The 14843-nt window shown below is 46.8% G+C and overlaps 1 protein-coding gene across 1 annotated transcript in view; it reads left to right on the forward strand.

The window, feature by feature from the left end:
• The window catches only part of PLOD3 (procollagen-lysine,2-oxoglutarate 5-dioxygenase 3), a 347896-nt gene that overhangs the window by 195666 nt on the left and 137387 nt on the right, over positions 1–14843 (forward strand). Inside the window, exon 7 of the mRNA XM_078669457.1 lies at positions 5645–5742. Within this exon, the coding sequence (XP_078525583.1) occupies positions 5645–5742 (98 nt within the window). The remainder of the gene's footprint in view (positions 1–5644; positions 5743–14843) is intronic.

Here is a 14843-nt window from a genome sequence, read left to right on the forward strand (position 1 = left end):
GCACTGTAGTTCAAGGGAGGAGCCACCTATCTCGTGATACTTCGAAGACTCTTCCAGGACAACAATGTGCAATCATCCGGACCCAACACTAGGCGGCGATCTATGCACAGATATGAATGTCAGCAGCCCTACATGCCAAGAACAGATGCATACTGGTAAGTAGCATATTCCTTATTGTCTTTTTTAAACATTTACATTCAATAGAATTTCAGAGAACCAAAGGTAACAGGAAAGAGAGCGTCAACACAGAAGTATTCACAGCAATTAGATGTCTGGGTCATCCAACGTAATATTCAGGAAGAACCCATAAACGAAGCCGCACTCGCTCCGTGGATTAAGGAATGGCTGTTAGTAATGTGGAGTGAGGGGGGCCACCTGTGTCCGACAGGGACAAGGCTAGGCACCTATACAGCATGCTGTTTTATATGGACACACGGGTAGGTGATGGTGAGGCAGTGGGTTGAGGGGTCCTCCATGGGGTCATTCGTGTTTGACAGAGCAGCTTGGAGTTCGATCCGCAGATTATTCCAGTTGGCCGAAGTGGGGTATTTATGTATGCCCCTCACCTCCTGTCTGTGCACAGCTAAATTCTCGGCTCTGGTCCCCATAGAGTATCCCCATTTAGAAATCGTAGTGGAAACCGGTGACTTCCATCTGCAAGTGATCAGACACCTAGCAAGCAGAAGACCTAAATTAATAAAACGAGAAGTCAACCTATTTTTCTTGGTTTACGAAACGTGGTCAAAAGAAGAAAATCTCCCACGTATGCAATCAAGTGTGTCCTGTCCATCTTACCAGGCAAGCGGCGACACCTGCCAGGACTGGTGAAAGTATGGCACACTCAGAACATGTTTAAGAAGTCTGCATCAGGTAAGTAGCGGGGACATGCTGCGTCTGTACGGTGAAAAAAGTGTTTATCTTGTGAAGAGTGAGGTAGGCCCTGTGTGTTCTGTAGTACTATTGTATGAGCCTGAATCGGGAATTGCAGGACACCAGGGCAGGGTATGCCAGTATGGAGCGCCATTCATTGTCTGTGCAGGGGCGGTCAGATTCGGTCTCCCAGTGGAGATGCAAGGACATGGCGCTGCATGTGCCCCAAAGGACCTGGCAAGCAAGCATGTTAAGTGGCAGCCATTTCCCAGGGTATGCAGGTATTGGATGGTGATATGCATTTAATGTTCCTGCTGCAGGTCCCCCCAGTGTATGCTTAATGCCCTTATGAGGGAATTAAAGCTTAGAAATTGGTCTGGAGTGAGCCCATCATTGACTATTGGGTTATCCCGGGGGAGGAGAGTACTTTCACTATACAGGTTGCCTATTGAGTGAAGTCCCACCTTATGCCAGGGGTCACCTCTGTCAAGGAAGTGACTGAAATCTCACGTGGTGTGCCCAGGACAGCCAGCGCCAGAGCGATGGCAGCACTGCTTTAGTGAGAAGAAGACCACGTCTTCTTGTGCACTCTCACTTGTCTGTTTGTTCACGAGGGTCGAGTTTTTTTTTGATTCTACACCTTTTCTAATTTGTTGCAATAGAGGGCAAAATAAGAAGGCCCATTATATTTAGTAGAAGTTCCATATTAGCCTACCACTCTCTTATCTTCCTCAAAATAGACCTTTCCAATTCTCACCTCTTTAACTGCAGAGAATCACCAAGCGATTGCTCCTCTTCGTTCGCGGGTAAAGGAAACCCAGAAGAACAACTCAGGTTTAAATAATGCTACGTGTCTTCGGATTGGTTATCCAGGCCTATTCTTGCTTTGCAACATTTACATGTGCTGACTCTGCCTCTAATGAACCAGGAAGTTATTATTTTTGTAGGTTTTTGTAGATTTACATGTGCTGACTTTGCCGCTAATGAACCAGGAAGTTATTCTTTTTGTAGGTAGATTTTATTATTATTTTAACCCGGAAATACTGATACCGGGATTTCTGACTCTCTTTGATTGTGTACAGATATTTTAATTTTATCGAAGAATGTTTTGAAGTAGACATAGAACATCCTTGGTATCACGCAAGCATAAAATGGACATTTCACAATTGAGCTAAGGAACCAATTGCAAAACTACGACAAGGGTTCCAATAATGATCCTACCTTCTGGGACAATTAGTCTGCCAGGGGGTGGGACTCTATTTTTGTGTATTTTTGGAAGGGTATACAACATTGGTATTCTAGGTTTATCTGCGTTCGAAAAGTCTGCCTCATGTTTGGTAATCCAATCCTGGATTAATGCATCCTCCATCATTGATTTGATCTTAGTTGTTAATCACAGGGTGGGGTCGGTTTCCAAGATTTCATAACAGCTCCATCCGATAAAAGGTGTTGACCATGATTCTGTCCATAACCACTATAGCTCCCCCTTTGCCTGCTGGTTTAATAACCAGCTCAGTATTCTTTTTCAGAGTCTCAAGGGCACGGGTTTCATTCCTATTGAGGTTATGGAAGACCTTATTGGTGTTGCATCCAATGTCATCCACCTCCTTGAGGACTGCCTGCTCAAATGTCAATACCTTGCATGGTAAAGACGTTGATGGAGGAACAAAGGTAGATTTATTCCTTAGTCCTGCATTTTGATCTCCTTGTATGGAGATATCCTAATATTTAAACAAGGCCTGTAAGTTAATATGACTAAATAATTGTTCCAGTTCTGTGCGTAAGGTGAACAGATGACTTCTGAGAATGGGGACAAACCCCGGTCCTTTGGATAATACCTCAATTTCAGTTTCTGTAAGGGTGGTTGAAGTCAGGTTCACTACTATGGTGGATCCTTGCTCGTAGGTGGAGTTGGTTCCTTTCCTTTGCTCCTAATGATCATCTGGGTTGGTCGCTTCAATGTCCTGCCGAGTGGCTAATGTATTTAAATGCCTGGGTGTCTGCTTGTGGACTTTTTGTCTCTCTCTCCTTCTGTATGAAAAAGGGGGGCCCTGGTTGAACGGAAACCTTTGCTGCATTGGTGGAAACGGTTGGGGCCAGTACCCAAAGGGCATCATGGGTAGGCTACTTGATGGATCTGGTAGTATGCTCTAGGTGGACCGCTTGACCCACCCTCATAACTGCTTCTACTACTTCTGTCATCTCCTAGCTGAACATCCAGTCTAAGGGTGTGGGTTTGTATCTAGATAGACATCTCTGGGGTAGAGGAGTTTGAGGTTCTTCATAGTGTTTGTCAGTTGTATATGGAAACACCTTCTCATGGCTGAATTTTTGTGCATCCTTCCTTAGTTTAGTAAGTTTGGATTTTGTCAATTACTCCCTATTCTGAGATTGATCTGTGTTAATCTCGTCCAATTTCCTTTTAAATACAGAAATATGTACGGAGGACATAAGGTTATTCTCGCTGGTTTGAATTTCAATAAGTAGTAAATCTGCTATTTTCTTAGCTGTCAATAATCGGTACCAGCAGTCTTTTGTACATTTCCAAGCTATAAATGACCAGTTTTTCTGAATTACTTGTTTTTCAAAAATTTGCGGGGCTCAATAGTGACAATCCTCTAGGACCAGCATTCTTCCTCCGATATTCAGTCATAAATGCTCCATGTAATAAAGCTCTTATCTGTTCCTTTTTAATGGCAGTCAATGGCTCCCAATCGTTTCTCCCCATAAAGGTTTGTGAAATCAGTTTCTGATCAAAGGGATGGGCCCGGGAATTTCTGCTATTGCGGCCTCATCAAATGATAACTCATTACCTCCCTCCATTGTGACCACAGAGTAACATATCTCCATGTTCTGGGGTTAACCAAGGGTTCAGTATAGTCAGTGTAGAATCTCTCTTAGATTCTCCCAACTTTAGACTCTGTCTCAGTGTGTAGTATGCCTCAATATGTTCCCACAACCAACGGCTGTACTCCCATCCAAACTAGCAACCCTGGAGGATATCCAAGGTAGGGAACTAGAGGCTATGGGGCCTCAAGGGTGAGCTGGCCTCCAAACACAATGTCTTTAACACAGCAAAGCCACCCGAGATTATTTTTTGCTTATCATATATCCCTTCGGTTTCTACCTCAAACAATCTACTACTGGACATGCACATAAATGTTATGGGATGTCCTCACACAGCACCAAGTGGCATGCTTCATCATGGGTCTCCCAACGCTCTCCAAAAACCCGGTTTGATGGAGCGCGGGCCTACACCTGAAATCAGTGGGCCACTGCCCGATGTCCATTATCTGCCAACAACCATAATAAGTAGATGTGCAATTCACTCTCTTGCGTCACATCACTTCCACCTCTCCCGCATGTGCAGCTGATGCAGGTCACTCCTCTGGGTCCAGCCACCTTCTGAAGGTCCTCAAGTCCTCATATATACTTTAACCATGTTCCAGGCCTTCTCCATTTGAGGTCCATACGCTGGGGCCTAAAATTAACCTCCTCCTGCTCAACACCCAACATACCAGCATAGTCTTCCATGCCCCTTCTAATCAGTTGGCTCCTTTCTGGTACTGAAAACTGTAAATAATGCAAAATTTAAAGTGTTTCTTAAGTGCTTGTCCTCTCCATACACTCATTTCTATTTGTGACATCACAATTTCCATAATTGTTGCGTACATAAGCAGTTGTGTCCTGTTGTACGTTCAGTAGGTATGAACAGCTCGTCTTATAGAAATGCGGTTTGTTCTCCCACAAATATGCGAATAATGAATTTAGTGTCCAGGAAGAGTGCAAGGCAGCAGTGACAACTTCTCTCATGGTGCTTCAGAAGCACAAATGTAGTCTGCTGTGAAGGCCCAACACAAAAAGGTGAGGAGGAGAACCAAGGCCTTTCCACGCCGCTGAGGTAAAGAGCACCGACGCACACCTCTGAAGGGCAGGAGAAAGTGTGGGGTGGGATGTGCTTCAACTGAGTGTCTTATGCTACAAGAGCAAACCTTAAACCCATGGGAACCTGGGCACATAATGATTCTTACAAAACCGTGGTTCTCATTGGTAAGCAAACATGATAGACCATCACGCTTGCTCCTTAACACAAAAGGTTGTTTATCCACATTTTGTTTCCAACATAGGCCATTCAGAGGTCTCATCGTCCCCAAAGTCCTGATGAGGCCCTCACACCCGGACACAGGGATTGTAACACCATTGTCAATATTAAGTAACAAACACCCCATCAAGTATTGCCAATAGACTATTATAAACTCAGAAGCTGTTTCTTATAAAAACACACAAACCCTTTTTTGTCTCGCAACTGATTTGTTGTTAATGTCAGTGTTGGTTGTATGTTTCCCCCCAGGGGACACAATGCACTTTTTTTAGACTTTGTGTTAAGTTCTGTTACATGTTAAGATGTGTTAGGGAGCAAGTGTGATTGGCTTTAACGTTTGCTTGATACTGCATTGATTGCATTAGGTGATTTCTTTTTTTTATATTTATAAACCACTGTAGAGTGGAACACTCAAAAGGCTGTAATGTGCAGTTGACACCCAGTGGTTTCTCAGGACCTCTGACCACGGCCATGCCCTGTTGCTACTGAAGTCATTTGAAATTGAACAGGTGACGCATACATCAGCGCAAGCAGCTGCTGCCCTCGACTGCTCCTAGCCCAGTGCCAAGTTGTCGAGCCACACAGAACAGCATCAAATGTGTATGTTTTATTTGTTAGTAAACAGTGTCTGCTTTCTGTGTTTCTTATATGTATCCCTCCGGTTCTTTTTAGATGAAGTGGTCTTGAAATTTGAAAAAGCACGCGTAAGAGCAAGGAACGTGGCCTACGACACTCTCCCGGTCATCATCCACGGAAATGGGCCCACTAAAGTAAGTGAAGCCTTCCAACACCAAAAACAGTTTGCTAACACAATGTCCAAAGTGAAGCAGATGGGCCTAACCGCCTCGCAGGACGAAAAGCTGCATCATAGATCTAGAAAGGTACTGTCCATCTCACCACAGGCAACCAATCACAGTTCAGAGCCGCTAGAGAAGAAGTCTTACTGTCTGAGATGGGTAGATAAATACGCATGGGCCTCATTGAATAACCTGCGACAGCACCGAGGCCACCTCCATGCAGACTGTCCCATGCCTTCAATCCTATTTTTTTTCACTGTCTGTATATGCATGCAAATAATCTGGTGGGTTAGGTAAAGAAACAGTAAAATGATGTTGCATGCAGGGCAGAGCATGAGAGGGATGAGATGTGGGCAAGCAGAAGAACTGCTGATCATGGAACTTGGAAGCCTGAGTTTTAATCCCGGCTTTTGCATTTAACCAAACACTCACCGGCCTTCTGGGCAGTTACCTTTTATGTCTCTGTACCCTATTGAAACTTGTGGAACTGAACTACAAAAAGCATGCTGTCGGCCTTTATTCCAATAGTTCCTCCCCCCTCTCTCTTGCTACCTTTCTCATCACATCCTGGCTTCTGTGGTCCGGTCACAAACAGAGCCCCCCACAGTGTACGGTTGTATGGTCAGCTTGACATGCTAATACTGGAATACAATGTTTTCTTTATTTGTCTGTTGGTCCTGGGAGTCTGGGCTGTACAGGGCCAGATTTGCAGGACTTCATTGCAAGGCGTGTAATGTTCAGTAGGAGTACAGCATATGAACTAATTGCTTGACTTGCTAAACAATGGATTTTGAATTTATCAAGTTCGACCAAGGCTGCAATTTCTGGTCAAGGGTGAAATGTTTTGTCCAGCAGTTTCCCAAAAAAAGGACTCCTACTTGAGCATATAAAGCTTCAGGTGTATGTTGCCAGTCCTTCGGCGTGGCTCTTTTGTGCTTGTGTTTAATAGTATGCGTCAGTGCACTGAGTTTATTTGACAGACAATGGTCTAGAACGGTTGCCCCACCCTCCTACCAACCCCTATCTGGAGGGGTCTGTCCCTCAGTTTTATCACCTGAGCGTCTGTGGAAACTGCAGTGTTCCAGACAGGTACTCCTGTATTTCAGAGATGCGTCATTTCCAAGCAGTGTCTATCCAAAAGCAAATTAGTTGCCTCTTTGTATAGTCTTTTGTTCCTTATTGTCTGTATTTTTTGCATGTAAAAGCATCAATATGCAGCCTTATATTGTATTAAGTTTGTATTGTTTCATTTGTATTATGGCGTAGCCAGACGAGGGAAAACATGTGACTGCTGAACTATGTATGCACCATACCATTTGGCGGTCAATTGTGCACCAATATTTATAGATGGCCGGGCAGCACAGAAGCTAAACCAAGGCAGATAGTATACGGTGCAGCACACGCAATGTCAGATTTGACTGGGCACACCTATGTGGACATATCACAGAGCAGCAACATGTCCTGATTTGATGCATATAAATTGGAGTGTGAAAAGACCTCCTACATGGGTCTCACATGCCTGTGCACAGTAATGTGTATATATATCTTAGTGTCTGACACGGGATGTTCAAATAGACCAGATACACAGACGTATACAGACTATGGCATGTGATATATCCAGTTATACCAGGTTCGCTGATATGTACAGCTCACAGGTCTGCAACTGCACGTCTTATTTAACTGACTTTACCAATGCATACAGATAGCAGTTTAACACATGAAAAACGCCTTTAGATCAGCCATGCCTGCATCTAGACATCACAGCACGCAATGTCCACTGGCATCAAGGGTTGGAGTCTGCAGGTTGATATTTGATTTGCGTGTCGGAAGGAGCCTCACTCCAGACAAAAGGCAGTTTTGGGTAATATTTGGCATCAGTCTCTCATATTTGCTTCCAGGGAACTTCATCATTCTTGTGTTGTGCCACCGATACCTTCTCTGGAGTTTTTACATTGCCACCTCTGTGCCTCCCAAGCTTTTTGTGGTTAATCCTTTTGAAACTACAATGACTCTGGCCATTTATGTTGCGTTGTTTCACACTAAAAGTGGTAACACTCAGTCATCGAACTGCTCTTCCTGATCCTCTTGGTTCTTCCGAACTTAGTCAAAATATAGGAATAGTTCAAAGTTTCTGCAACAATTGTTAAATCTCTGATTGATTAAAGATTTGCTTCATTTCATGTGTTCACGTTTATTTCGTTCTTTTGTGTTATACTTATTTTTACTACAAGATCTGTTTCAATATCCAATTCAATTAAAAATAATTTATCTGACCAAAGGAAAATGAATTTTATAATGATCTCAATCAATATAATACTAATATCAAATTCCCAAAGATGACTAGAAAACCACTGATGTTAATTCAATGAGAGTATACCCTTTTTAATAAGAAATTCACTATTGCAAATCTGTCGAAATGTACTGCTTGAAACACCAGTTTGGATCTAAGAACTGTGCATTAAAGAGGAATGATCAAAGGATTACCATGTAATCAGAAACAAATGTACAAGAACATTTTATCAGAAGAAGCAACATTTAAGAAAAACAAACTAATTTATTCAACGATATCCAGAGAGAGGGTACAATGATAAGACTCTAGAAAACAAAAAGAGCAATGATAAAATCGGAATGCAAGGAGCCTGTTAGACCTCACAAGAAGTCGCCTATATAGCAAAATATTCTACAGCTTCTAAAAAAAAGTCTAAGAAATTGCTCTGCATTACTCGGAAATTAAGTCTTAAGACATTGTTTTTCAGAAATGAGGTCTTAAGACATTGTTTTACTTTACTCGGAAATGATCAAGCAAGACAAGAAAATAAAAGAGCCCTTTCCAGTACAAAAATGTAAATACAAGACAGCGAAACCTTATGGTGAAATTAATACAAGAGGAATGAGTAAAAACAAATCTGGGTGTAACAAACAACAAACTTTGACTAAGAGGAATATAGGAAAATATCCCTGATAGACTTGTAACTATTTAATATTGTATAATAAGGGAATACTATAAAAGAAAATTCCTGCATATCAAAATGATCGAAAATAAGTCTAGTTTAACTGGGATTGTTATTTTGTGGTACATGTTATTAAATTCCCTTGTGTACCATAGTGTGTAGGACAAATAACTCTTGGGGCAACAAACATGGTGGTACAAACACAAATCAAACATCAGATTCCTAACAGACTGTTAGACCTGTCTGGCCCTTTGCGTAGTCCCTCCAATTTATTATTTATTTTGTTCCCTTTTTGCCCCTCATAACCTTATTCATTTTTGTGTCCACTAGATTTTTCAAGGTGTTGGTCTAGGGGATAGGTGCTCTTTCGCCCTCATAGTTTTTCACCTCAGGCCTAGAAGCCTTTCCTGACAGGAATTTCTTTGGAGTCACAAAATGGTGGCTACCAACTGTCACAACTGACATACCTGGAACCTGTCCCATAGGATAGAGTAGGGCATTCCAGAACCTTCTGGTCCCTTCTGGACCTCTGAGGGTCAGCCTATATAAGGCGGAATGCTGGTCAGCCATTTTGTCTTACCAGAGAGAGTCAGCTGGAGGACAGGCTGTAGCAGAAGGTGGGGGTAGGATAGTCAAAGGGTTGACCTCCTAGTCGAAGGACGCTGCCTTATTGATTCACCACCCTTCCTCCCCTGGGTTACGTGACTTGTTCCCGCTGCGTAGGATTACAGGAGACCCTGGGCGCCTGACCAACCCCTAGCCTTGAAGTACGGGGGTGTGAGAAGGAGAAGGAGACTGCGGCGCTGTGTAGCGCAGTCCTCTGCCTAGTTGGAAAGACTTTAGAAAGACTCTTGCTGAGTGTTGCTAAGAAGAAGAAGGGTTAATCTTTGTGGCCCCCTCGATTAGCTCCTCAACTGAATTCTGCCCGTGGTTGCCCGTGATTTCCCCTGGCGACATAGTTAACCGGAATCCCTTCTCCTACCTGTAGTGGCAGACTGCTGACTGTGAAGAGCAGCTGACTAAGTGGGGAGGACGGGGTCCGGGTGATTGGAGCAGCGGGCACTGAGGGAGCAGAAGCGGAAAGAAAGCGATCTTGCCTATTTCTGAGCCAGCGTGAGGTGACCAGCGCAAGCCTGGTGGCGTGGCCGCCGGTTCTGAAAGGAGAGGAGTGGAGGAATAGTGAGGTAATCGTTCCCCTGGGTTGCGCAGCCCTGGTGGGATTTCCACCAGTCCCGGAGTGGGTGGAGCGGAAGGGGAGGCGCCGTCGGAAGAGCGCGGCCTCCAGTGGGGAGACACTGCACCCCCGCGCATGCCCGGTGGAGCTGACTGACTCTGAGAGGCGGAGTCGGCCGGAACAGAGGACGCGGTTCGGAGCGGCTCCTGTCAGCGGAGGCGAGCCCCTGTCTGCACCAGCCCGGAGATCGAGTGGCTGGGTAGGTGGGAAGCGCACAGTTGTTCCTTGAAAGAGGGGAAAAGTCATTGCCGTTCCTTACCGCGCCAGCACTGGGATCGAGTAGCTGGCTGGGCGGGAGGTAGCGGATCAAGCCGCTGCCGGTTGGAACTCAGGTGGAGCCCTCCTGACCGCTTAGCCCCCTTGAGACTTTGGCCTTATAGTCTCTACTGGAAAGTAAGGAGAGTGTGGGATGGGGGGAAGACTAATCGCCCCAAGGGACTGAGAAGTGGTACTCCATAGGAAATCTTCCTGTGTGGGGAAAAGTTAATCCTTGTGCATGAGCACGTATTCCAGTCCTACTGTCCGTTTTTCCCCTCCCGACTAGGATCCAGTAACTGAGTATTGACACAATGAGGTAATCCTCGTGAAGTTAAGATCCAGGAAAGAACAGCCACTGAACCCGAATCTGGGGGGGTTAGAGCTAACCGTTAAAGTAGTGTGAAAAGTAATTCTTGACTAGGAAATGTAAAGTCCTTTTTGGGGTTACAGCCGCATATGTAAATCTAATGTATCTACTGCCATTCTCCACTGGCTGTGTACATTTCTTTTTGGTTAAAGGAGGGGTGAGGTTGATGTTGGATCCTGAGTAAACGTGTGAAACCTTTTTCGAGGAGTGTCGTCGCTGCTCGCAGGGAACTACTGTAAAGTGACATAATTTGGCAACTTTGAAAATCTTAATAATTTCATGAGTAAATGTAATGTACTGAACTGTGATTTCTGAAGACAAGAGAGCAGAGAATATTTTTATAAAACAGCTCGTATTTTTCCAAATATTGGTGTAGCGTCATTTTTGAGTGGAATTGTATTGAGTTACCGCTGGGTGGTGTGCAACCTTTACACATGTGCCTCTATTTAGTGACTGTCTTACCCTAGGCCAGGCTACCCTAGGTGACCTGACAACTCTAGGTCCAACATATTGGTGTCTAGCGGTGGGATATTGACTGTGGTTGCAACTACTCTGCGGTAATTGAGTGTAATCCACTAACCTACACCTGGAGTTTTCTCCTAGCGGCCCTCCTAATTTTTATTTTTGCTTTTTCCAAATTTATTCCTGAAGGTGGAGGTAGCTTCAGGTTGCCCTTGCAACTCTATTCTTTTTGTGTGCTTAACCTTGTGTTGCCTGTTGCAAAATGGAATTTGCACTAGAAAAACTGGACACTTATTCATTGGCCCAGCTAAAAGATTTCTGTCAACAATTGGGAGTGTTCTTTAAGCGTGGTGCCAAGAAGGGGGAACTCCAGACTAGTTTGAGGGCTTGGGTGGAAGCGCGCAATGAGGGGGGAACGGTGGAAGAGGAGGAATCGGACAGAGGTACTGTCATTGATAGGACTGCGGAATGTCCCCCGGGGGTGGGTGAGATGTCAATCAGCCCCAAGGCAACCTCACGGGAGGGCAGCAGTGTGTCATCGAGAGGGTTGTCAGAAACCGAGTTAGCTGACAGGAGAGAGGATAGACTGTTAAGGTGGGAAATAGCAAAAATGGAGTTGGAAGAAAAGAGGGAGGGGAGGAGATTAGAACAGGAGAAGGAAGAGCGGAGAATGGCTCATGAATTCAAACTAAAAGAGTTAGAACTCCAGGCCCTGCAACGGGGACTCTTTCCAATTCCAAATGGTGGCAGCGAAACCAGAGAACCAACCAGGGAGTCCAGACCCTACCTACCTAAGGATATAATTGCCAGCTATAGTCAGGGAGATGACATAGCCAAGTGGCTGGCAGCCTTTGAGGTCTCCTTAAGAGCCCATGGGATCCAGGAGAAGCACTGGGGGGGTGGGTTGTACAAGTACATGCCTCCTACCGGTAGGGACACTTTGCTAGCCTTAGATCCGGAGGAGCAGACCAACTACCCCACCATGAAGCTAGCATTGATCAGGAAGTTTGGATTAACCTCAGAAAAGTATCGCCAGAAGTTCAGGGGAGCCACAAGTTAAGCACCCAGAACTGGGTGGACTTCCTAGATTATGCGAGGAAGGCATTGGAGGGCTGGGTACAGGGCAGTGAGGTGAAGGATTATGAGGGGTTGTATAATCTTTTTTTGAAAGAGCATCTACTCGAGAAATGTTTTCCCGAGCTGCGCCAACACCTGGTGGACAGCAAGCTGACTAATCCCCGGAAGCTTGCAGAGGAGGCGGACATCTGGGCAAGTACCCGGGTGTCCTCAAAGGGGACTGGAGGGGATTCCCAAAAGGCCGGACAGGGCGCCCCTCAGAAGAAGGAGGGGGAGATAAAAAGCGGGAGTTCTCTAAAGGTCCCCAAAACAGTTTCCAGGGAAAGGGAACAGGTTTCACCCCTAAGGCTAACCCGCCCAGAAACCCTCATCCTGGCCAAAGCCAGCAGCCAAGGGTTGTCCACTGCTTCGAGTCTGGTGGTGTTGGACATTATAAGGGAGATGTCAGATGCCCAAAGAGACCACCCCCTCCCACCGGAGGAAAAGCCCCGGGAGTAGCTAGTGTAGCGCTCGGGGAGGAGTTGCCCTTAGATAAGGGGGGTGAGTGGGCGGGTGTCACCTTAGTGTCCCTGGGAGAACGGGAGATGGTTCCTAAGATCCAGGTGCCCCCAAATACTGCTAAGTATGGTCAATGGATCACCATCAATGGCCAGAGAGGGGAGGCTCTGAGAGATACAGGAGCCAGTATGACTATGGTGAGAAGTCAACTGGTGTCTCCAGAGCAGGTGGTTCCCAATGTACTCCACCCCGCCGCGATGGCTGACGGCAGAATGGGCCACTATCCCGTGGCTGAGGTTCCCTTTGAGTGGGAAGGGGTTGCAGGTTCACTTCGAGTTGCCGTAAGCCCTGCCGTGCCAGTTGATTGTCTGCTGGGGAATGATATGGAGCACAACCCTTGGAGAGAGGTGGAATACCGGACGCACTCTGCGATGCTGGGTACACCTGACTGGGCCTGTGTGGGCACAAGGTCTGCGACTGCCCGGAGAGGGAGTTCGCTTGGGTTGGAGCCTGGAACAAAGGCCCAACCCGCTGCCAAAAAGGGACAGACCCGAAGACAGGAAGAGCCTGCTTCGGCTTCCACTCCCCATGTGACAGATCGGCCACCTGCGGTGGTGGACCAGGAGTCCGTGGAGGGGGAAGTAGTCTCTCTGGAGGACCTACCCATCCCTGCTGAGTGGCATGTGGAGGGGGGGCCTACTAGAGAGGAATTCTGTAAGGGGCAGAGGGAGTGCCCTACCCTGGAGGGACTGAGGCGACAGGCTGAAGCCCAGGCAGCAGGTGATGTTACGGGACACTACCATATTTACTGGGAGGATGGACTCCTCTACAGTGAACCCAAGGTACCCTTACCTGGTTCATCAAGGGCCTTGGTAGTCCCGCAACAATACCGAGCCTTTCTGCTGGAATTGGCTCATGCAATACCCTTGACAGGACACTTAGGTCAGGACAAGACCTTTGCTCGGCTTGTCCCCCACTTTTACTGGCCTCAGATGAAAGTGGCGTCCAACACTTACTGTCGGACATGTGTATCCTGCCAGGCCAGTGGGAAAACAGGGGTGAAGCTGAAAGCTCCCCTGGAACCACTTCCAGTCGTTAGCACCCCCTTTGAAAGGGTGGGCATCGACATTGTAGGGCCATTGGATCCACCAACAACAGCTGGTCACAGGTTCATCCTGGTTCTGGTGGATCATGCCACACGGTACCCAGAGGCAATTCCTCTGAGGACTGTCACTGCACCTGTGGTGGCTAGGGCCCTGATGGGGATCTTTACCCGAGTGGGTTTTCCCAAGGAAGTTGTGTCCGACAGGGGGACCAACTTTATGTCAGCGTACATGCGGGCAATGTGGAAGGAGTGTGGAGTGACCTACCGGTTCACCACTCCCTATCACCCCCAGTCCAATGGACTGGTCGAGAGGTTCAACAAGACCTTGAAGGGCATGATCAGAAGTCTGCCTGAAAGTCTGCGGAGGAAATGGGACGTCCTCTTACCCTGTTTGCTATTCTCCTACAGGGAAGTGCCACAGAAGGGAGTGGGCTTCAGCCCCTTCGAACTTCTGTATGGGCACCCTGTACGCGGTCCTCTCCGCCTGGTGAAGGATGGTTGGGAAAAGTCTCCCAGGAAACCCCCCCGGGATGTGGTGAGCTACATGCTGGCCTTCAGGAGCCAAATGGCGAAGTTGTGGAAGCAAGCTTCTGACAACTTGGAGGCCAGCCAGGCAGTCATGAAAGAGTGGTATGACCACAATGCTCACCAGGTGGAATTGGAGCCTGGCCAACAAGTGTGGGTGATGGAGCCTGGAGAGCTTAGTGCCCTCCAGGATCGCTGGACAGGCCCCTTTGAGGTGTTGGAGAAGAAGGGTAAGGCCACATACCTGGTGGACCTTAAGACCCCACGACAGCCCCTACGGGTGCTTCATGCCAACCGACTCAAACCCCACCATGAGAGGCCCGAGGTCATCTTAATGATGGTGACTGATGGGGGAGAGGAAGCGGAAAGTGAACCTCTCCCAGACTTGTTCTCGTCTCAAGAAAAGAATGGGTCAGTGGACGGAGTGATTCTCTCTCCCACCCTAACTCCTGAACAGCGGGAAGACTGTCGCCAGATACTGGAGCAGTACTCTACGTTGTTCTCCCTTGTCCCGGGAAGGACTCACCTGTGTACCCATGATGTGGACACAGGGGACAGCCCACCAGTGAAGTCAAAGACCTACCGGCTGTCCGACAA

This window comes from Lissotriton helveticus, chromosome 12, assembly GCF_964261635.1.
Source record: "Lissotriton helveticus chromosome 12, aLisHel1.1, whole genome shotgun sequence".
Classification (NCBI taxonomy): domain Eukaryota; kingdom Metazoa; phylum Chordata; class Amphibia; order Caudata; family Salamandridae; genus Lissotriton; species Lissotriton helveticus.